Source organism: Arvicanthis niloticus, chromosome 1 (genome assembly GCF_011762505.2).
Source record: "Arvicanthis niloticus isolate mArvNil1 chromosome 1, mArvNil1.pat.X, whole genome shotgun sequence".
Lineage (NCBI taxonomy): Eukaryota > Metazoa > Chordata > Mammalia > Rodentia > Muridae > Arvicanthis > Arvicanthis niloticus.
Window position 1 is genome coordinate 114,686,283 of NC_047658.1, and position 20,665 is coordinate 114,706,947.

Below are 20,665 nucleotides of genomic sequence, written 5' to 3' on the forward strand. Positions count from 1 at the left end.
AAAAAGTTTTATAAAATTCAAATGTGTATTTGTTGCCAAAATGCAGGCTGCAAAACTTGCACTGACTTTACTCCTCTGATAAGCAGTTAAAGTTAGGTGGGTCACTGTCACTTTAAATTCTTCCCAATCACCTAAAGAAGGGGGACAAATCGGCACATGCGCACTCTTCCTGGCCCAGCCTGTCGCCCTACTGTTACAGCCTTCGCGTAGCTTGTAGCAAGAAGGTTAAAGGTCCTCCCACTCAGAATTTATGCGCAAGCGTAAACTACGATTGGGAGCATTTCACCTCGCAAAGAGCCCAGTCTCTTTTTCGCGTCTCACGGCCCCGCCTCCCGCGGCCAATCAGTGGGCCTCGCCCTTCTCAATGACCAATGGCAGTGAGCGTGGGGGCGTGGCCGGGCGTCCGGGGGCGCGGCCTGGCGCTGAGAGAAGCGGCGGGGCGAACCGGGGGCTCTAGTGAACAGCACAGCCGGACGGAGATCGCCGGCTGTCGGCCAGCGGAAGCGGCCCGGGCCCGGCGGTCCCCGAGATGTCACGATGGCTGTGGCCATGGTCGAACTGTGTGAAAGAGCGTGTCTGCCGCTACTTGCTACAACACTACTTGGGTCACTTTTTTCAGGAGCACCTCAGCCTGGACCAGCTCAGCCTGGATCTGTACAAGGGCAGCGTTGCCCTGCGGGATATTCACCTGGAAACCTGGGTGAGGAGGCACAGCAGAGGCGGGATGGTGCGGAGAGAGGGAGCATGGGCCCACCGAAGGGTCCTCGCGGAAGGTTTGGTCTGGAGGACAGGCACTGTGTTTGGAGAGGCCAGTAGGTCTGGACCGCCTCCGCCAGGCCCCCTGGCTGGCCCTTCACCTCTTAACTAGAAGAGAGGGAGTCCCTGTCTCCACCTCTCTAGGGGAGACAGACTAGGAAGTGAAGTGTTACTTGCCAAAAGAATGCCACCATCATCATAGAGTTTGGGGAAGCTGCTTGGGGAAGGGGATTCCGGGAATTAGGGGAGCAGAGAAACGTTGTGAGGAGCCGGGCAGTGACATGAGTTGGAACTGAGGAGGTGGGTTGGGGGTGTTAAGAGCCCTGCCAGGGGCACCTATAGAAAGATGCGTCCTGACCTCCTTACCCCATGATCCCGGGCATAAGGGGTGGAGATCGCCCCCGGATGTGGATGTCAACAACAGCGTCACTGCCTTCTGTGTTGATCCACACCTCGTGTGACTGTTGCTGCTCTCTACTTCCTGCTTTTGGGAGAGTGGGAGGGGCCTAGGTTGCGTTTAGGGAGGGACTTGATCTCTGGCATCTCTACCTGGAGGGCATCGCTCCTGAAAAGGGGTAGAGGTTTAGCTTCGGGCTAGCTGGGGTGGGGGATGGGAGGAGACGCTGGGAGATGATGCTTAGGAGATCAGAGGCCTAGGGTATGGAGTCGGGCAGGAGGCTGGGGGTGGCAAGTGAGGGGCACTGACTCACAGCTGATGACTGGGAAGTAGCCAAGGAGCCACCAATTAGAGGCTCCAGTTTAGGGCTGGTTTGGGATCATTCTTCTAGCTCCAGAGCAGTAGAATGGGCATGTGGCAGGGTTTTCTCTATTCTAGCTGGCCTCTGGGTCTGTAGCTTCACTTAGAGCTAGAGGTGAGCCATGTCTTTGGGAACAAATATGGATTAAAGAGATGGTGGCATCTCCTAGTGGCTTGGTCTAGGAGGGTCTGATCTTGGCCACTTAGGCCACTCAGAAAAATATCCAACATCTGAGTGTTCCCCCTTTTTGCTTTCAGCTAGAACTCTCTGATTCCTTTGGGGCGGGGAGTTCAGGGCTCTGGCTGTTTTCTAGCCTCTCCCCTGACAGCACAGGTACCTCACTTAAGCCTGCCTCTCTCAGCTCTTCACCCTGCAGCCCTACCGTGAAGGCATTCAAAACTACATGGACTCCATGGTCCAAGGACAACTAAGTTGGCATGGGAACCCAGCCCTGGGTCCCAGCCTCAGTTTTCACAGCACCTGGAGTGACTAAGACAAGTGCCTAGGCCTCAGTTTCCCCATCTATGGATGAAGAATTTTGACTCAACCTCTGCTTGTCTCCTGGCTTTCTTTGGCTGTGTTTGTTTATCCATGGGCCCAGCAGGTGTTTACTGAGTACTACCCAGAGCACCTGGGTTCCTAGGGAGAAGACCAGTGACTCATGGCTTCAGGCACTCCCAGGCAGACTGGGATACAGCCCCAGCCTGGACATCCCCATCCTGTCGTGACTGTGTGGCTCTACTGTGGGTCTAGGGCTCAGGGTCCATTTGGCCTTTGGTCAGTTCCTCTCCTGGACATGACACCCTGGGATGAGCATGCATTGCTTGTTGCCCCCTTGACTAGGTCTCTCCACACGTTCTCATGCCTGGAATGGGCCACCATCCTATTTCCTCTGCCCGGCTGCTTCCTCTTGACTCAACTGGCCCATCATCGGCTGCTGCTGGGTTAGGTGCAGGCCCTGCTTGCCCCTTCCTGGTACTTGCTGACTGAGTCAGAGCCTGGCATTTGCCTACAACCTAGCCAGGCTGGGAGGTGAAGGCACTTAATATCTATCCCTACAGCCTCTAGTTGCCACATAGAAGGTGCTCAGAGTCTCATATATCATATAGCCCAGGTTGGCCTCTAGCTCAAAATATACAGCTTTGACCTCCTCATCTTCTGCTTCCCTAGTGCTAGGATTACAGGTGAGTCTTACCACATCCGGTTGTACTCTGCTGGAGATGGAACCCAGGGCTTAGTGTGTGTTAGGCAAGCACTCAACCGGCTGTATGCAGGCTGGCCTAGATCTTGAGACAATCCACCTACCTGTGCTTCCTGAGTATTGGGAGCATGCAGGCCACCACACCCAGCAGTAAATAAGAGTTTTGAACTAAACATAAGAAGGAAACTTTTTAGCTAGCCCAAAGGGCTGAGCACTGTTTGGTGAGAGGAAAACAGGTCAGGGACTAAGGGAAGGCCTTGTAAGTAGCAGAAAGAAGGACGACCACGCCCAGGGTGTTCTCCAAGACAATGGCTTTGCAAGACTGGAAAGTAGCTGCACTTGGAGTCTTGGTGAACTCATATACCTTGCCTCTCACCCAGTCTGTGAACGAGGTTTTGAGATCAATGGAGTCCCCACTGGAACTGGTGGAAGGCTTCGTGAGCTCCATCGAGGTGGCTGTCCCCTGGGCTGCACTTCTCACTGACCACTGCACTGTGTGTGTGTCCGGCCTTCAGCTTACCCTACAGCCCCGCCAGGGTTCAGGTGAGAGCAGGGTAAGACCACAGGTGGGGCAGTTGCTGGCCCAGGAGAGTCCAGGTCTTTTTTTCCTGAGTCCTTGCTCCTTCCCACAGGACCAGGGGCTGCGGACTCTCAGAGTTGGGCCTCATGCATGACCACAAGCCTGCAGCTGGCTCAAGAGTGCCTTCGGGAAGGGTTGCCAGAACCCTCAGAACCACCACAGCCCCTGGAGGGGTTGGAAATGTTTGCACAGACCATAGAGACTGGTGAGCAGGCCCCTGCTGCTAGTCTGTTCTTGGGTCCTCCAGTCTACAGGACAGGGATCTTAGATGGTAGTATGGTGGCCACCTTCCTACCCAGACTGGCAGGAACCCACTTTGCTTCCCAGTGCCTCACCTAACTCTGGAAACTTTCTCGCAGTGCTCCGGAGGATCAAGGTGACCTTCCTGAACACTGCTGTGAGGGTGGAGCACTCACTGGGTGATGAGGACCATCGGGTGGCTATGGAGGTCCGAGTGCAGAGGTAAGGAGGACAGGAGAGTGTCAGGAGACAAATACCTCTACCCGCTCTCCTAGCCAGGCTCCTAGGAAGGGACAGGCTCTGCCTGGGTTGAGCATTGGTGACATTTGGGAAGTGGGCTATGTTGGAAGCCTGCACTGTATAGACTGAAAATCACTCAGATTGTAAGAACTTTGAAACTCGGAGAACCAAAGGCTAGTTGAGCCTTCAAGGTGGAAGCCAGGTTCCTCAGTCCCATGATGCTAGGACAGCTTTAAAGAGGGGGCTTCTAGCCTGGGGTTGTCTGGATAAGGCCAGGCCCTTCACTCTCCAGACTGGAGTACTGTGACGAGGCAGTGCGGGACCCCAGCCAGGCACCACCTGTGGATGTGCACCAGCCTCCTGCCTTCCTGCACAAGCTGCTGCAGCTGAGTGGGGTCTGCCTGTACTTTGAAGAGCTGCCCTCCCAGGTGGCCCCGCCACAGCCACCTTTGCAGATCGGCAGCTGCACAGGGTCCATGGAGCTCATGGTGAAACTGAAACAGAACGAGGCCTTCCCGGGCCCCAAGGTGAGTCCCAGGAATTAAGAATTTGATCCATGGGGCTGGAGAGATGGCTCAGTGGTTAAGACTTCAATCCCCAGCAACCATGTATAATAGGATCTGATGCCTTCTTCTGGTGTGTCTGAGGATAGCTACAGTGTATTAAATACATAAATCTAAGAAATAAAATAATAATAAAATAAATTAATCTTTAAAAAAAGAAAGTGTTTGACCCATGCTGGATCTATTCCCAGAAGTATTGATTGACACTAGGCCCAACTGGGGAAGATACCTGTAATCCCAACATTTGGGAGCCTAACAGAAGGTTACCTTCAGTTCAGCTCCAGCCTAGGCTACAGAGTAATTCTGGTTCTTACAGTGAAGATGACCATCTTCTTGACAACTGGAAAAACAGACTCTGAAAGATCAAGTTGGCCAAGGCCATTCAACTGCTTGGTAGCAAGTTTAGCATTACAACTAGTGTCCCCAGAGTACGGGCAGATGGGTTGCCATTCTTGGGCTGGGTGGCATATAAAGGCTTCATGGCTGTCCACTTGGTCCCCAGTTGGAGGTATCAGGACAACTGGGATCCCTGCACATGCTCTTGACCCCGCATCAGCTCCAGCAGCTCCAAAAACTGCTCAGTGCCATCAACCTTGCAGGTGAGGCTGCTGGGCACTGGGTAGCAGACAGGGGCAATCTCGAGATAACCAGGCAGGCTGAACTGAAACATCTTCCCTACAGACCCAGGAGGCCTGGCTGACAAGCTGAACAAGAGCCGTCCACTAGGTGCTGAAGACTTGTGGCTCATTGAGCAAGATCTGAACCAGCAGCTGCAGGCGGGTGCTGTAGCTGAGTCTCTCAGCCTGCACCCTATCACCAACCCCCTCAATTTGGACAGTGCGGGTGGGTGCCAGCCCTTTCAAATTGAAGGGGCAGTTTGTGTCAATGCAAGAGCTGAGGGGCCAAACCTGTCTGTTTCTGACTGCTTCTCACCTCACCCTAGACCTCTTCTTCTCCATGGCTGGCCTCACTAGCAGTGTGACCTCAGCAGTCTCTGAGCTCTCCATTTACAGTGTAGACCTGGGCTCCTCTGTTCACAGCAACATGGCCTCCCACCGGCCTTCAACCCCAACCCACTCAGGTGGTAAGTCACTGACTCATACAGATACTTGTTTCAGGAGCAAGGTGGGGTAGAAGGATTCTTAGAACAGTGGGTGGATGTAAGCAGGAGGCCCCAGCCATGCCTGTAGGCTCACCATCAGTGGGGTTCCCCGGGGTCCGAACTCAGTGGAAGATGATGGTAAGGCAATATGATACGCATCTAGGTTTCTTAGGGAGTGCTTTTGGGACTCAGTTCCCCTTTCCACTGAACAAGCATAGGAAGACCAGGCTGTATCAGTTAAGTGTGGAGGTCAGAGAGTGGTATGAATGCTTTATCATATCAACCAATCCTTTAGCACCTTCAGAGGATTAAACTGAGCCTTGTCCCAGGGTCTGGCACACATGAGGAATTTGGTGTCACCCTGATGAACCTCCCTTCCAGACCCATGTGATACAACAGATTTGGCATCCCACGGTCCACTGTAGCCAGGCTTTATTTCTTCTCCTTTAAAAAAAAAAAAAAAAAAAAAAAGTTATGGTTTTTTGAGGCTGGGTTTCTCTGTGTAGCCATGGCTGTCCTGGAACCCATTCTGTAGACTAGACCAGGCTGGCCTGGAACTCAGAGATATGCCTGTCTCTGCCTACCAAGTGCTGGGATTAAAGGTGTGTGCCACTATGTCCAGCCTAGCCAGGGTTTCTTCAACCCCTGCTCAGTGGCCAACTGTGACTCCACTAAGATACCAAGGAGCCCCTATTGAAGCCTCTGTTCTCTCAGGCAAGACAGCCCCGACTCCCCTTCCGGACATGCGCCCTGACTCACTGGTGAAGATGACCTTGGGAGGCGTGAGCCTGACCTTGCTTCAGACAGCTTCCCCATCTTCGGGACCACCTGACCTCACCACCCACTTTTTTGCTGAGTTCGATGCTGCCAAAGATGGGCCATTCGGCTCCAGAGACTTCTGTCACCTCCGGCCACGCTTCCAGAGGGCCTGTCCTTGTAGCCACGTTCGGTACACACCACAACCCAAGTCAGGGACTTATAAGGAATACCCAAAGCCCACGACCCACCCCCTGAAGCTTGTGTTCTTGCCCACAGATTAACGGGCACAGCCGTGCAGCTGTCCTGGGAGCTGCGCACGGGCAGACACAGCCGGAGGACAAGCAGCACGGACGTGCACTTCGGACAGCTAGAGGTGCTGGAGTGCCTGTGGCCCAGGGCCGCCTCAGAGCCAGAGTACACAGAGGTGAGGGCAGAGGAGGGGCCTGGGGTTTAGGTGAATGTCAGGGCCAGCTTGACCATGTTTGCCTTATGTTTCCCTTGCAGATCCTGAGCTTCCCCAGTCACTCTGGCTCCGAAGCCTCAGCCCGACCCTGCGCCCATCTGCGCCACACTCAAACCCTTCGCCGGGTGCTCAAGGTAAGCCGGAGTGCTGCCTGCTCTGACCTAACTGCATCTCTTCAGGGCTCTTGTGTATCTGTCCGCATTCTGACCTTGCTATTCCTGTGGCCTGCTTTCCCTTTCCCTGCCTGTGTTGAACCACTAAGGCTGACAAGCCCAGTGTTGATGGCTTTCGTTGTATTTGCCAGCGTAACTTGGGTGTGGTAACACAGGCCTTGTCGACCCAGCATTCGAGAAGCTGAGGCAGGAAGAAGACAAGTTCAAGGCCTGCCTGAGCTACAGAATGAGTTCAAGGCCAGTCAACTTAGGTCAATTTAATGAATTCCTGTATCAAAGTAAAAAGTAACAAAGGTGCCGTGGTCCCTGTCGCTGCAGGGTGTTTAAAGCCCCTTCTGTCCCTGCTGTGGCTCCTAACCCAGCTCCTCTCCCATCACTGGGAAGCCTAGGAGCTTTGGTTTACGGAAGCTGCTTCCTCCCCTGGCCTCACTCACCCTTGCTGACCTATTCACATTACCCCTAACTAGAGCCGGTCCCGGCGCTCCACTGCCTGCCACTGTCACTCAGAACTGTCCCTGGACCTGGCCGACTTCCAAGCTGATGTGGAGCTGGGGTCTCTGGACCGCCTTGCTGCCTTGCTCCATCAGATCACCACACCCTCTGAGCCACCTGCTGGCCTACTAGTGAGATGCCCTGCTGGTTCTATGCTGGGGTGGGAAGGAGGCACTTAAGCTCTGTCAGTCCCCTGTGGCAGCTCTGACCCCCAGCCCTTCCACAGACAGAACCCCCACAGGCCACTGAGCAGCAGACAGTGTTTCATCTCTCAGCACCTCGGGCCACCCTGAGGCTACGCTTCCCCATCCCAGACCTACGGCCTGAACGGGACCCCTGGGCTGGCCAGGCTGTGCGGGCTGAGCAGCTGCGACTGGAGCTGAGTGAGCCCCAGTTCCACTCAGAGCTCAACAGTGGGCCTGGCCCCCCAGCTCCTACCCGCTTGGAACTTACTTGCTCAGACCTGCAAGGTAAGAGTGTCCAGGGAATAGCTGAGGTGGCCCCCCAGGACAGGTAAAGAGGCCTTTTTAAATCCCAGGGACACTAATGTGACCCTGGGGAGCAATGGTGAGGAAAAGGAAAAAGCCAACAGTGAGACCTTGTCCTTTCTGTCCCCTCCAGGAATCTACGAAGATGGAGAGAAACCACCAGTCCCCTGCCTGCGCGTCTCCAAAGCTCTAGATCCCAGGAGCACTAAGGCCAAATACTTTCTACCTCAGTAAGTGGAGTGCTGGAAGGGGCGGCTGGGGAGGAGAGGCCTATTGGTGTTGGTGGCAGGGCACTAATAGGCCTGTGTCCTGGCAGGGTAGTGGTGACCCTGAACCCCCAGTCCAGTGGCACACAGTGGGAGACAGCCTCTGAGAAAGGCCGAGATCTGGAGCTGTCCACCGAGAGCCCGTGTGAGCTCCAGCAGCCTGAACCCTCGCCCTTCTCCTCCAAGCGGACCATGTACGAGACCGAGGAAGTAAGGCTCCCCACTCTTCCACTGTGGGTGCCATTTATGGGACTGGGCTGTGGCAAGGGGCCCACTGATGAGAGGAGTATCTTCTATTCTGGGTAACAAGGGACTCTGCCCAGGGGTAGGGAGGGAAGTACACAAGAACAGGCCCTTCAGTGCCAAGATCACGACCCTGGCCAGCACCTAACACGATGGTATACTTGGTCTCAGGATCCTCCTGTGAAGTTGAGTGCAGGGGCTAAGTGTGAGGCAGTGAATGGCCCAGGGCAGGACACCTGGGGTCCTAGACAAGCTCCGCTCCCTGGTGCCCCTTGTGTTTCCTCCTGAAATTGCTGTCTTGAAGGTTATTGTGAAGATTACAGGGATTCACATTCCCAGTCTTTAGGGTAGGGTGAAGATGCTTGGGTACTCTGTCCCAGATAAACATAACCCACCCTGGGAGAGAAAGGATGGATGGATGGATGGATGGATGCATGGATGCTAAAAATCTTCAATTCTGAAGCCAAAACCAGGCCAAGGCTGACCTTTCTCACCTGTTAGATGGTGATCCCTGGAGACCCTGAGGAGATGAGGACATTCCAGAGCCGGACGCTGGCGCTGTCCCACTGTACCCTGGATGTGATCATGCCCAGTGCCCACATCTTCCTGCCCAGCAAGGAGGTCTATGAAAGTATCTACAACAGGTGGAGACATGGGCCGGCTGGGCCGGGCCGGGGCCGGGCCGGGGCCGGGCCGGGGCCGGGCCGGGGCCGGGCCGGGGCCGGGGCCGGGCTAGAGGTGCTGTCCTCTGACCTCTGCTGTTGCTGCTTGTGTCAGGATCAACAATGACCTGCTCGTGTGGGAGCCTGCAGACCTGCTTCCTACATCCAACACTGCTGCTCGGCCTCCTGGCTCTTCAGGGTTCAAGATGTGCAAGTCAGCCTTTAAGCTAGGTATGAGAAGAACACTGGCTGGACAGGAAGGGGTAGTGCAGGTCTGGTGGAGCGGGGCCTTCCCTCCACATCTCCTTCCCACCCAGCCACCCTATTCACTCAGACTCAGATTCAGATGAAGAAGACATGCAGTTCTTCTCGATGGCATCAGGTGTCCCCCAGACTCCTGCCCCAGAACCTTCGCGTCGTCAGTCCCAGAGTACCTTCTCCACACTGGTGACAGTGCTGAAGGGGCGGGTCACTGTGCTCTGCGAGGCTAAGGTGAGGCAGCCTAGAGCAGGTGAGCGTCTAACTCCGTAGTTCCTCTTGTAGAGCCACACAAGCCTGCCAGCTTCAAGTTAGGAACCAGGGGAGCAGAAAGCTTAAAGGGCTCCCGACTCAGACTGCCCATCAACCCCCATAGCTGTCAGCTACTTCCCAGCCTTTTCTCCATGAAGAGCATGAGGGGTACCAGTGCAGCTGGGTCCTTCCCCTTCAGTAAGAAGCACATGGCGCAGACCTCTGGTGATACCTGGAAGGAACTGGGGCTGCCTCAGGCCAGGATGTTAAGAGGGCCCTGTCCCTGGGTGTCAGAGGTGCTGGATGCAGCGGTGAAACTGAGCATGTGTGCATCTGCAGGATGAGACAGGGAAGCGGCTGGATGTCACGCACGGGGAGCTGGTACTAGATGTGGAGCAAGGCACCATCTTCAGCGTAGCCCAGTACCGTGGCCAGCCAGGGCTTGGCTACTTCTGCCTGGAAGCTGAAAAGGCAACTCTCTACCATCGAGGTGTGGGGGCCACTACAGCATACATCAAGCTGGGCGGGGAGGTTTCAGGAGGGCTGTGTGCTGTGACTGGGGTGGTCAGCAGCCCCAACCAGGCTCACAAGAGTTTCTCTCAGCGGTCATTGAGGACTACCCGCTGCCCACTCACTTGGAAGTACCCAGCTTCGCTCCCCCAGCTCAGCTGGCTCCAACCATCTACCCATCAGAGGAAGGAGTGACTGAGCGGGGAACCTTGGGTCGCAAGGGCCAGGGTCCCCCCATGCTGTCTGCAGCTGTCCGAATCCACCTGGACCCCCACAAGAATGTCAAGGTATATGTCCCTCTGCTGCCACCCACATGCGTGACTTAGGAAACTTCCTCCTCTGCACACCCGAGCTGGGCTTCCACCCTCCTGACTGACTGCACTTCCCTCCCCAGGAATTTTTGGTGACAGTACGGCTGCACCAAGCCACTCTACGCCACTACATGGCCCCCCCTGAGCAAAGCTGGCACTCCCAGGTGAGCAAAGGTACCTGGGAAGTCACATTGCCCTGTAACTCCGAACTGACCTGGGCAAGCAGGTGGGGTGAGGAGAGCAGTGTGAAAAATATGGACTGGACTAGAGTTGACCTTGGCCAGAGCTCCTGACAAGGGGTGTGGTAGACAGCCAGTGGGCAACAGGTGGGGTGCCAGCCGGGACAGGAAGGGACTAGAGGACATCACTCTGTCCTCTCCCCTACCCCCCCCCCTCTGGCCTGTGCAGCTCTTGGACTTCTTGGATGTACTGGATGACCCTGTGCTGGGCTACCTGCCCCCGACAGTCATCACTATTCTGCACACACACCTCTTCTCCTGTGCTGTGGACTACAGGTACTAGTGGGGGAGGGGCTAGGGGAAGCAGGCCCAGGGGCCAGCCTTACATGTAAGAAGACTGCTCCAGCCCAAGTCTGCCCCTCAGGCCCCTCTACCTCCCTGTGCGTGTCCTCGTCACTGCTGAGACCTTCACCCTCTCCAGCAACATTGTCATGGACACGTCTACCTTCCTGCTCAGGTATGCAGGCTATCCCTGGTCCATCCTACTCCCAGCTGGCCTGCAGCTGACTTCCTGCTGCCTGTCTACCCAGGGCCCCAAGTTCTCACATGTCCTCAGGGATGCAAGTTGTCTCCACTTCCACCCAAAGTCAGTCTTACAACCTCACTCTGGGAGTTATACAAAAAAGCATACAAAAGGCGAGGAAGCTAGAACACAGTGCATAACTGAATGCAACCCGGCATGTGTCAGCTCCACAGAAAGGAAGGAGACAGCTATGCCTACTGTGAACAGAATTTCAAAAGCTGGTAATGGTGTGGTTATGTGATCCCAGCTCCTTATGAAGTTGAAGCTAGAGAATCCTGCCTGGACAACTTAGTAAGACTGTCTCAAAAAGTAGAGATGTAGCTCAGGTTAGACCATGTACCTGATGAGGGCAAGGCCCTGTGTTCAATCTCTAGGACTAGATGGATGGATATATAAACAGAGACCATGCTGTAGGGGGATGGGAAAGGGAAAGGGTACCTCCATGAACTGAGAAGTACAAGTTCAATAAGAGAATTAGGAATGTTTTAAGTGGGCTGGAGAGATGGCTCAGCAGTTAAGAGCACTGACTGCTCTTCCAGAGGCTCACAACCAACTGTAATGGGATCCGATGCCCTCTTCTGGTGTGTCTGAAGACAGCTACAGTATGAATATTTAAAAAAAAAAAAAAAGGTGGCGCACGCCTTTAATCCCAGCGCTTGGGAGGCAGAGGCAGGCGGATTTCTGAGTTCAAGGCCAGCCTGGTCTACAGAGTGAGTTCCAGGACAGCCAGGACTACACAGAGAAACCCTGTCTCAAAAACAAAACAAACAAAGAAATGTTTTGAGTATCTTCAAGTCCCTGCTGGGTCTTCCACACTGGAGCCCAGGCCCTCTTGTGTCCCCTGTGTCCCCCGTGCTAAGGCTGACAAGGTCCCATCACTGCAGCTCTGTAGGCACTTGGACCTCTCTGCCCATCACCTCCAGGGCCCCTTCTACCCCTTTGCCCGGCTGCCACTAAGCTGCCACCTGCAGTGGCTCCCGGGCCCTTCTCAGCCCTGTTCCCCACCAGGTTCATCCTTGATGACACTGCTTTGTACCTGTCTGACAAGTGCGAGCTGGAGAGCCCAGATCTGCGGCGAGGTGGGCAAGCCTGGGTTGGGCTCCCCACACTGAGGGGATCACCCAGGCTATTCTCAGCTACACATACATGCATGTGCGCACGCACATCCACACAGCTGTACCAGACACAGTGGATTCTCCCCCTGGTGGTGGGTAGGGCTGGGCCAGGGTAGTTGGAGACCATGAGAACCTTCTGCTCTCTGCCTCAGATTATGTCTGTGTCCTGGACATTGACCTCCTGGAGCTTGTAATCAAAACCTGGAAGGGCAGCACCGAGGGCAGATTGGTAAGTCTCAGGCCACCAGGAGAACTGTGACTGTCACAGTACGTGCCCTTGTCTTGCTGGGCTGTGCTAGTGTTCCTCCAGAGAAGGGCCATGGCCCTGTGAGTGTCCTTCCAATCCACTGAGGGCAATAGATGGCACCTGCAGGCAGGACAGAGGTGGCCCAGGGAGACCACCACTGTGGAGCCCAGGTTTTCTTGTCTGTGTGAAGAAATAACAGTTCCTGTATCCCTAGGCTGCAGTTGGGCAGGGATGGGTGGGTGAGCAGTACTCCGTGAGTCTGGAATGGCTACATATTTGGGCAGTGAGGTATTGCCTCAGTTGACCAGACAAGGGAATGTCCCCTGCTCTCCCTCCCTCTGTGTGGGGTACAGACCTGAGATGCCCTGTGGGAAGGGGAGCCTGGTTGGTGGTGGCTCCTGTGCCAGTGCCATGCCACCTCCCACAGAGCCAGCCACTGTTCGAGCTGCGCTGCTCCAACAATGTGGTGCGCGTGCACAGCTGTGCCGACTCCTGCGCCCTGCTAGTCAACTTGCTCCAGTATGTAACCAGTTCCGGTGACCTGCACCCCCCACCCCGGCCCCCCAGCCCTACGGAGATCGCCGGCCAGAAGGTACAGGTGAGGCCTGGCCGCACAGGCTACCAGAGCTCGGCCAGGCCCTCTCTTTACACATACACAAGGCCTGGATTGGAGGAGCCCTGGTTTTCACCCCTTCCTCTGGTGCTCACTCCTGCCCCTTCCCTTTCCTGACCCAGCTTTCAGAGAGCCCTGCCTCCCTGCCCTCATGCCTACCAGTGGAGACAGCCCTCATCAACCAGCGAGACCTGACTGATGCCCTTCTGGACACTGAACGGCGTAGTCTGCGGGAGCTGGCCCAGTCATCGGGTCAGTGAGGGTGCCCTAGGGATAGCAGGCCCAAGCAGGTACCCTCAGCCATATCTCATACTGGACTCTTTCTCCCACAGGTGGCCCACTTCCTCAGGCCTCCCCCATCTCCGTCTATCTGTTCCCAGGTGAACGGAGTGGGGCCCAGGCCTCTTTGCCTCCTCCTGGGGGCTCCTCTCATACCTTGGGTTCTAAGGCAAAGGAACATGAAAAAGAAGAGGAAGGGGATGGAGACACCCTGGACAGCGATGAGTTCTGCATCCTTGACGCCCCTGGCCTAGGCATTGCGGTGTGTGTGTTGGGATGGGAGTTTTGAGTGCTCAGCCCTTCTAGAGCTCTTGGGTAGGAGAAGCAGCCCTGCTATTGACTTGGAGGAACAGATGGAACGGTCCAGAGGAGACACAGTATCACAGTATCTTACAGGGAGACAGGAGGATAGAGGAAGAGGGGCCAGTTAGCAGAAGGGAGGGCTGTGTAACTACAAAGGCTGTGTAGCGCAATCAATGTCCAAGCTCACTGAAGTTCCAGGTGACAGGCCCAGCAAGAGACTCCCGGATAGACCACTCAGACACAGGCACTGGGCTGGTAGTCTCGGAGGGCTATTTTTTGTTAAAGGAGTGGTGGGTAGACATAAAGGCAGGTGCTGGGGCTGAGCGTATTGTCACATCTTTTCTCGGCTCTCTCCTGGCAGCCCCGAGACGGGGAGCCTGTCGTGACACAGCTGCATCCAGGCCCCATCATTGTGCATGATGGACACTTCTCCCAGCCTCTGGGAAGCACTGACCTGCTGCGGGCACCTGCCCACTTCCCAGTGCCCAGCAGCCGTGTGGTACTACGGGAGGTCTCCTTCATCTGGCACCTCTATGGGGGTAGAGACTTTGGCCTCCACCCCACTTACAGGTTAGAGGCAAGTAGGCAGCAGCTGGTGGGATTAGGATCTGGGCATAGCCTAGCTGTGACCTCTAGCCTCATGCATCACCCCGCCCCCCACCTTGAGTTCATCCTTACCCACAGGCTAGAAAGCCTGTGCTGAGGCTGTAGAGAGCAGGTGTTTCCTCAGAGCCAGCTTGTCTCCATGTGTCTTTTGCACAGAGCAAGAGTAGGCCTCACGGGCCCCAGGGTCTCACCTTCCCGCTCCTCTGGTCCCAATCGGCCCCAGAACTCCTGGCGTACCCAGGGTGGCGTTGGACGGCAACACCAAGTCCTCATGGAAATTCAGCTCAGCAAAGTGAGTGGCTGAGCAGGGGCCGGGGTGGGGTTGAACACAGAAGACAGAGTGAGGCCCTGGGGAGAGACCACGCCAGCTAGCACCAGGAATTCGGGTGTGATGAGGACAGATTCCGGAAGGATTGGATAGCAGGAGCCACAGGTTCAATACTGTGTCATACGTGAATAAGAGAGTAGTCCCAAGGGTTTGAGCACAAAAGGGTGTTTCTTAGAGCAACTGCTCTGGTGCCGAGGAAGCATGGAGACAGGTGACAACATTCAAGGCTGTTGGTAGTAGGGAGGGCTGGAGCCATCCTAGGAGGTAGGAGCCAGAAGATCAGAAAGAAGCTTGATGACGCAGGTGGGGACCTGCAGGCTGAAAGCCAGTGAGTTACACAGTGAGCAGGCAAGGCCCCTGTAGGACAGAGCACAGAGCGGGCCCCTGTGGTTATGGAGCATGGCTTAGAGAAGCTGGGGCCATCCTGGGCAGAGAGAAGGCATTCGGAGACAGTGAGGGATGGAGGAGGCGTCTGCAATGTCTGACAAGGTGAGCCTCTGCACTTTCAGTGGGAGGCTTGTGTGGATTTGGGCTTCAGTAAGCTAGATTGGTGGCAATAGGTTCAGCTGTGTCAGTGCCCAAGCATTTCCCACCCGTGGGGGTGGGACAGGGATAGGAAGGTCCCCTGGGAAGGAAGGGACCTCACCTAGACCTTCCCATCCCTCTTGGGCCTGGTTCCCAACTCAGGCCTCATCCACCCACAGGTGAGCTTTCAACATGAAGTGTACCCAGAAGAGTCGGCCATAGCTGGGGGCCAGGAGCTGGACGAGCGACCACTGTCCCGCCAGGTGCTCATTGTTCAGGAGTTAGAGATCCGAGACCGGCTGGCCGCCTCCAAGATCAACAAGTTCCTTCATTTGCACACGAGCGAGCGGCTGCCACGGCGCACACACTCCAACATGGTGAGATTGCACCTGGGTGTGGGTGGCCTCTTTCCCATAACCCCCCTGACAGCGTGTGTCAGTCAGGAATGGGGTTCTCAAGGCCCAGCAGACACCTAGATTATCCTCTGCCCTTAGCTTACCATCAAGGCACTGCATGTGGCTCCCACCAGCAGTGTAGGAGGGCCGGAGTGCTGTCTTCGAGTCTCCATGATGCCCCTGAGGCTCAATGTGGACCAGGTGAGTAGGTGGTCAAAGGCGAGAGCCCAGCTTGAGCCTTTCCCCATTGCCAGGCCCTGGATCTGACCCAGAACTCTCCCTACAGGATGCCCTCTTCTTCCTCAAGGACTTTTTCACCAGCTTAGCAGCCAGCATCAACCCCATGGTCCCAGGGGACACTTCTGAGGGTGAGCGACCAGGCTAGGGAAGGGAGTCTAGATCCTGGCTGCCCTGCATCCTGTCCCATCCTTGATCTGTGACCTTTCTTTTTTAAAAAAAATATTTATTTATTTTATGCACGAGTATATCACATTACTCTCTTCAGACACACCAGAAGAGGGCAGCAGACCCCATTACAGATGGCTGTGAGCTAACTGCTGAGCCATCTCTCCAGCCCAATCTGTGACCTTTCTTCCTGTAGCTCACCGAGAGACCCACAGCCGACCCAGCAGCCCCCAGGAAGGACAGTCTGAGGACACAGAGACAGCCAGCAGCCCACAGGAAGCTCCAGGCAGTAGCCACAGCTCCTCTGACCAACAGCCCATCTACTTCAGGTAGGGCAGAGGAGCTCTGGGCCAGGCTGTCTGAAAACCTGGCCAGTGAGCAGGTCAGAGACCAGAGGTTCTCCACTCCCTTCTTTCCCCTTCAGGGAGTTCCGCTTCACATCTGAGGTGCCCATCTGCCTGGACTACCATGGCAAGCATGTCACTGTGGACCAGGTGGTGAGTGGTTCCATCAGGCAGCTGTATGAGCTACTCTCTGGGTCCAGTGTCTGGGACCAGGATTCACCGTGTGTATCCCGAAACACAGGCACACCCCTGTTCTCCCTGCCAACAGGGCACGTTCATGGGACTCCTAATTGGCCTGGCCCAGCTCAACTGCTCCGAGCTGAAGCTCAAGAGGCTCTGCTGCCGGCATGGGTGAGCTCCCAGCCCCTCTGGGGAGAGGCTACAGCTTTCCCTCTGCCATTTCTCATGGGTTGTATGGCCTCGGCCAATGCTCACTCTTCTCAGGCCTCGGTTTCTCCTCTGTAGTACCGGGTAAGACCCCGGGATGAATTGGTGCTCACACATCTTGTCTTAGAGGTACCTAGTCACACTGCCCATGGGCCCTCAGTGTCTCTCCTCCATCTCATCCCCATTGGCTCTGCCTTCCAGGCTCCTGGGTGTGGACAAGGTGCTATGCTATGCTCTCAATGAATGGCTGCAGGACATCCGTAAGAACCAGCTGCCTGGCCTGCTGGGAGGCGTGGGCCCCATGCATTCAGTCGTGCAACTCTGTGAGTGTCTGGCTTTGAGAACTGTTTTGTTTGGTTGGGATTTTTTACAGAACAAATAAAATATAGATCAAGGGAAGTAAGGAAAGCTCCCCAAAGTGGGGAGAGTTCCGAGGGAAGACTACCCTATAGAATACATACAGAAGTCAGAGGACAGCATATGGATCCTCTCCTCACACTCAGGTCAACAGAGACCTGGCGGCAAGCACCTCTACCTGCTGAGCCATCCTGCTGGCTGCTTTTTTTAAACTAGAGTCTCACTATGTAGCTCTGTCTGCCCTGGAGCTCACTATTTCCTGACTCACAGAGTCCACCTGCCTCTGCCTTCCAAGTGCTGGGATTACAGGGCACTGGCACCCAGTTTTATTTTTGAGCTGGTCTCTCTCTCTCTCTCTCTCTGTCTCTCTCTGTCTCTCTCTCTCTCTCTCTCTATGAATGATTTATTTATTTTATGTTTATGAGTACACTGAAGCTTTCTTCAGACCCACCAGAAGAGGGCATCAGACCCAATTGCAGATGGTTGTGAGCCACCATGTGGTTGCTGGGCATTGAATTCAGGACTTCTGAAAGAGCAGTCAGTGCTCTTAACCACTGAGCCATCTCTCCAGCCCTTTTGAGCCAGTCTTAGATAGCCCAGGCTGGCATCACACAGGCGTGTGACAGCACACCTGGCCTGTGCTGTCAAGCCTAAGGACTTTTGAAATTGCACTTGGATGCCAGGTAGTATGCCATGCTCCAGTAATCCAAGCACTGGAGAAGCACAGGCAGGAGGATTGCTTGTTCAGGAACACAAAAGCAACCTGAATAGGGGCCAGCCTAGGCCAGGGAAAGCTACTTAGCAAGATTCTGTTTAAAAAAATAATTAAAGGAAAAGAAACTGGATTAGCACCAGGTACTGGTGACACAGGCCTTTAATCCCAGCACTTGAGAGGTAGAGGCAGGCAAATCTCTGAGTTTGAGGAAAGTCTGATTTACAGAATAAGTTCCAGGAGAGCCATGGCAGTTACACAGAGAAACCCTGTCTCAAGAGTAGGAAGGAAAGGAAGGAAGGGAGGGAGGGAGGGAGAAAGGGAAACTGGGTTGGGAAAGAGGTAAGGGTCCTTGGGCAGAGAAGAAAAGCCAGGGCAAGCTTGGCATCTCTGATACCCTGTCCTGTAGTCCAAGGGTTCCGGGACCTGCTGTGGTTACCCATCGAGCAGTACAGGAAAGATGGGCGCCTCATTCGGGGGCTGCAGCGTGGGGCTGCCTCTTTTGGATCATCCACAGCCTCTGCTGCTCTGGAACTGAGCAACAGGCTAGTCCAGGCCATCCAGGTGAGTGCAGGGCTGGGACAGGAAAAAGGTACCCTCTTCCCTGGACTCCTGACTGTCCCCACAGTTCCACTGAAACCTGGAACTTGGAAAGGCTGGGTGCAGTTAAAGGCCATGTGATATGGAGGTTCCCTCCCATGGTGGGGCCAAAAGTGCATTCTGGGCCCTCAGAGCCGACTGTATTTCCATGCTCCCAGCTTCCTGGAAGTGATGAGTGTCCAATGAGCAGATGCAGAAACCCGTCCTAGTTAGTTCTTCCAGGTTCTGTACTTTACTGGGCCCCAGAGGCCATCCCCTACCAAAGCCCTGGTCTTCAGGGGAATGATTGAGGCATGGGGTAGGACTGGGAGTGCCTGCAGGCCTGTGGGAACACCCATCGAGAGCTTTGAGCTCAGCCCTCAGAGGGAAGGGCAGAGTTCAGGGTCTGCAGTGGAAGAACTTCATTTGGAGTGGAAAGAGAACACTCGGCCAGAGGGGTGGTGGGCAGAAGGTGGTCTTGTTTTGATAACTTGTAGGGTCTGTCTGTACAAGGGTGCCCTCTAGTGGGGAACTAGACAGCTCAGGCAGGTGTCATCATGCACAGCCTTGGTGTGAGACCCACAGGAAAATTTTCCAGTGCCCGCAGCCACAGCCATCTCACCAAGCCCGAAGGGTTTTTCTTCTTCCTCCTCTTCTTCCTCCTCCTCCTCTTTTAATTTGCATATTTATTCTTTGTGTGTGCACCATGGCTTGTATTTGAGGTCAGACAATTTGGGGGCTTAGTCCTCTCTACCATGTGGGTCTGCGGGGCTGGGGATTGATTTCAGGTCACCTCACAGCAAGTGCCTTGACCTTTGGAGCCATCTTATCAACCCTGGAAGGGTCTGTAAATGTCTCCTTAAGTTAAGAAGGTCCTTTGAAGAGGTTAATGCTGCTCTTGCAGAGGCTTGGTGTTCAGTTCCCAGCACTTTACGGGTGGTTGTAAGTCCAGCTCCAAAGGAGTGCCGTCTTCTGGTCTCCAGGGGTACTGCATTCACAAGAAATCACACATAAATAAAAATAAATGAATAATTAACGAAAATTTAAGAAGGAAGTTCTCTGAGGAAGGTAATAAAGGAGATGAGGATGGGGAGGAGGCAAAGACCGGTTAGGACAGGGAATATTTATGCTGAAGGAGGTCTGGTCCCCAGGCTGGCCTGTAAGGCAAAGGCCACTATGTCAGCTTAGCTACCTGTCATCATCCAACTCTGATGTCCTTCAGGCTACAGCTGAGACAGTATATGACATCCTGTCCCCTGCATCTCCCATCTCCCGATCCCTACAAGACAAGCGTTCTTCACGGAAACTACGCAGAGGGCAACAACCTGCTGACCTCCGGGAAGGCATGGCCAAGGCTTATGATGCTGTTCGAGAGGTGAGAACCACCCTAGACCCACTTCCAGGTGCCCCTCCCCCAACTCCTCACTCTCACTGACCTCTGACCTCCACAGGGTATCCTGGATACAGCTCAAACCATCTGTGATGTGGCATCAAGGGGCCATGAGCAGAAGGGACTGACAGGTGCCGTGGGGGGTGTGATCCGACAGCTCCCCCCAACTGTGGTAAAGCCAATAATTGTAGCAACGGAGGCAACCTCCAACGTGCTCGGGGGCATGCGGAACCAGATCCTGCCAGATGCACACAAGGACCATGCTCTCAAGTGGCGATTGGAGGAGACCCAGGACTGACTGCAGGCACCCAAGAGCCACCCACTGTTCCGACATGCCCACCTTGTCCAGCCAGCCACAGTGGTGCCACCAGCTCCCTGTTTTCCTGATTGCTGTGACCCACAGCTAGGCCACCAGGTCCTTCAAAGGATGGCCTCTGCGAAGGATACCTGCCCAGCCTGCTTGTTGCCAATTGGCCGAGAGAGTGGGGCCTCCCGGCTTTGGGGCCTCTGCCCTGTCTGTGCACTTTCGTCTGGGGAGAAAGGACATTGCTCCTCCCTGCTACCTGGGCCCACACTGCTGCCTTGTTCCAGAATGAGGATGGAGGCTTTCGGACACATGGACCCCACTCAGCCAAGTGTCTCTCCGTGTCTCATGGGGAGGTGGGGGATAGATGCCATGTGGGTCAGTGTATTTTTAAGATCCCTGAGCGTGTGGGTCAGTGTCTGCATGAAGTGGAATAAACTTGCCCACCGCCAGTTCGGGCCTCTTCCAGGTCCTCTACCTGTGAGGCCCCAGTCTGCCCTGCTCTGTATAAACCTTGACCTGCCTGTCCCCACCTCTACACGCAGTACACACCTGCTGCCACCAGGAGGTGCCACACTTCACCTCAGCCTTCTGGTGCAAACCAGCTTTGGGCTCTTTTACTTTGGGCTCAGCCTACCTGTTATCCTGGTGCCTTTCATCTTGGCAAAACCTCCAAGTGAAGCTGGGGAGAGTTTCC

General features: G+C 55.0%; 1 protein-coding gene across 2 annotated transcripts; it reads left to right on the top strand.

Annotated features, from left to right (window-relative positions):
- The first annotated feature begins 426 nt into the window (after positions 1-426).
- On the top strand, positions 427-20,420 carry Atg2a (autophagy related 2A). Of its 2 annotated transcripts, none has more exons than XM_034507969.2 (40): positions 427-700; positions 3,096-3,258; positions 3,348-3,500; positions 3,655-3,757; positions 4,068-4,302; positions 4,841-4,937; positions 5,020-5,181; positions 5,282-5,422; positions 6,155-6,389; positions 6,476-6,623; positions 6,704-6,796; positions 7,303-7,458; positions 7,554-7,797; positions 7,949-8,045; positions 8,132-8,291; positions 8,826-8,968; positions 9,102-9,217; positions 9,321-9,478; positions 9,836-9,986; positions 10,100-10,293; positions 10,401-10,481; positions 10,726-10,832; positions 10,921-11,013; positions 12,088-12,158; positions 12,347-12,423; positions 12,869-13,039; positions 13,177-13,306; positions 13,387-13,595; positions 13,998-14,206; positions 14,399-14,534; positions 15,275-15,472; positions 15,590-15,691; positions 15,777-15,858; positions 16,092-16,224; positions 16,320-16,392; positions 16,508-16,590; positions 16,828-16,949; positions 18,105-18,259; positions 19,497-19,649; positions 19,726-20,420. In XM_034507969.2, exons 1-40 carry the CDS (start codon positions 530-532, stop codon positions 19,960-19,962), a joined length of 5,742 nt encoding a protein of 1,913 aa, XP_034363860.1. In that variant the 5' UTR covers positions 427-529; the 3' UTR covers positions 19,963-20,420. The 2 variants fall into 2 exon arrangements, with proteins under 2 accessions (XP_034363860.1, XP_034363869.1); XM_034507978.2 differs by having other exon boundaries at positions 12,869-13,033.
- The last annotated feature ends 245 nt before the right edge of the window (positions 20,421-20,665 follow it).

Coding starts and splice junctions, on each gene's coding strand:
- Atg2a (XM_034507969.2), top strand. CDS start 530: ATGTCACGATGGCTGTGGCCATGGTCGAACTGTGTGAAAGAGCGTGTC. Junction 6,390..6,475: donor TGTCCTTGTAGCCACGTTCG/GTACACACCACA, acceptor TCTTGCCCACAG/ATTAACGGGCACAGCCGTGC. Junction 16,393..16,507: donor ATGTCACTGTGGACCAGGTG/GTGAGTGGTTCC, acceptor CCCTGCCAACAG/GGCACGTTCATGGGACTCCT.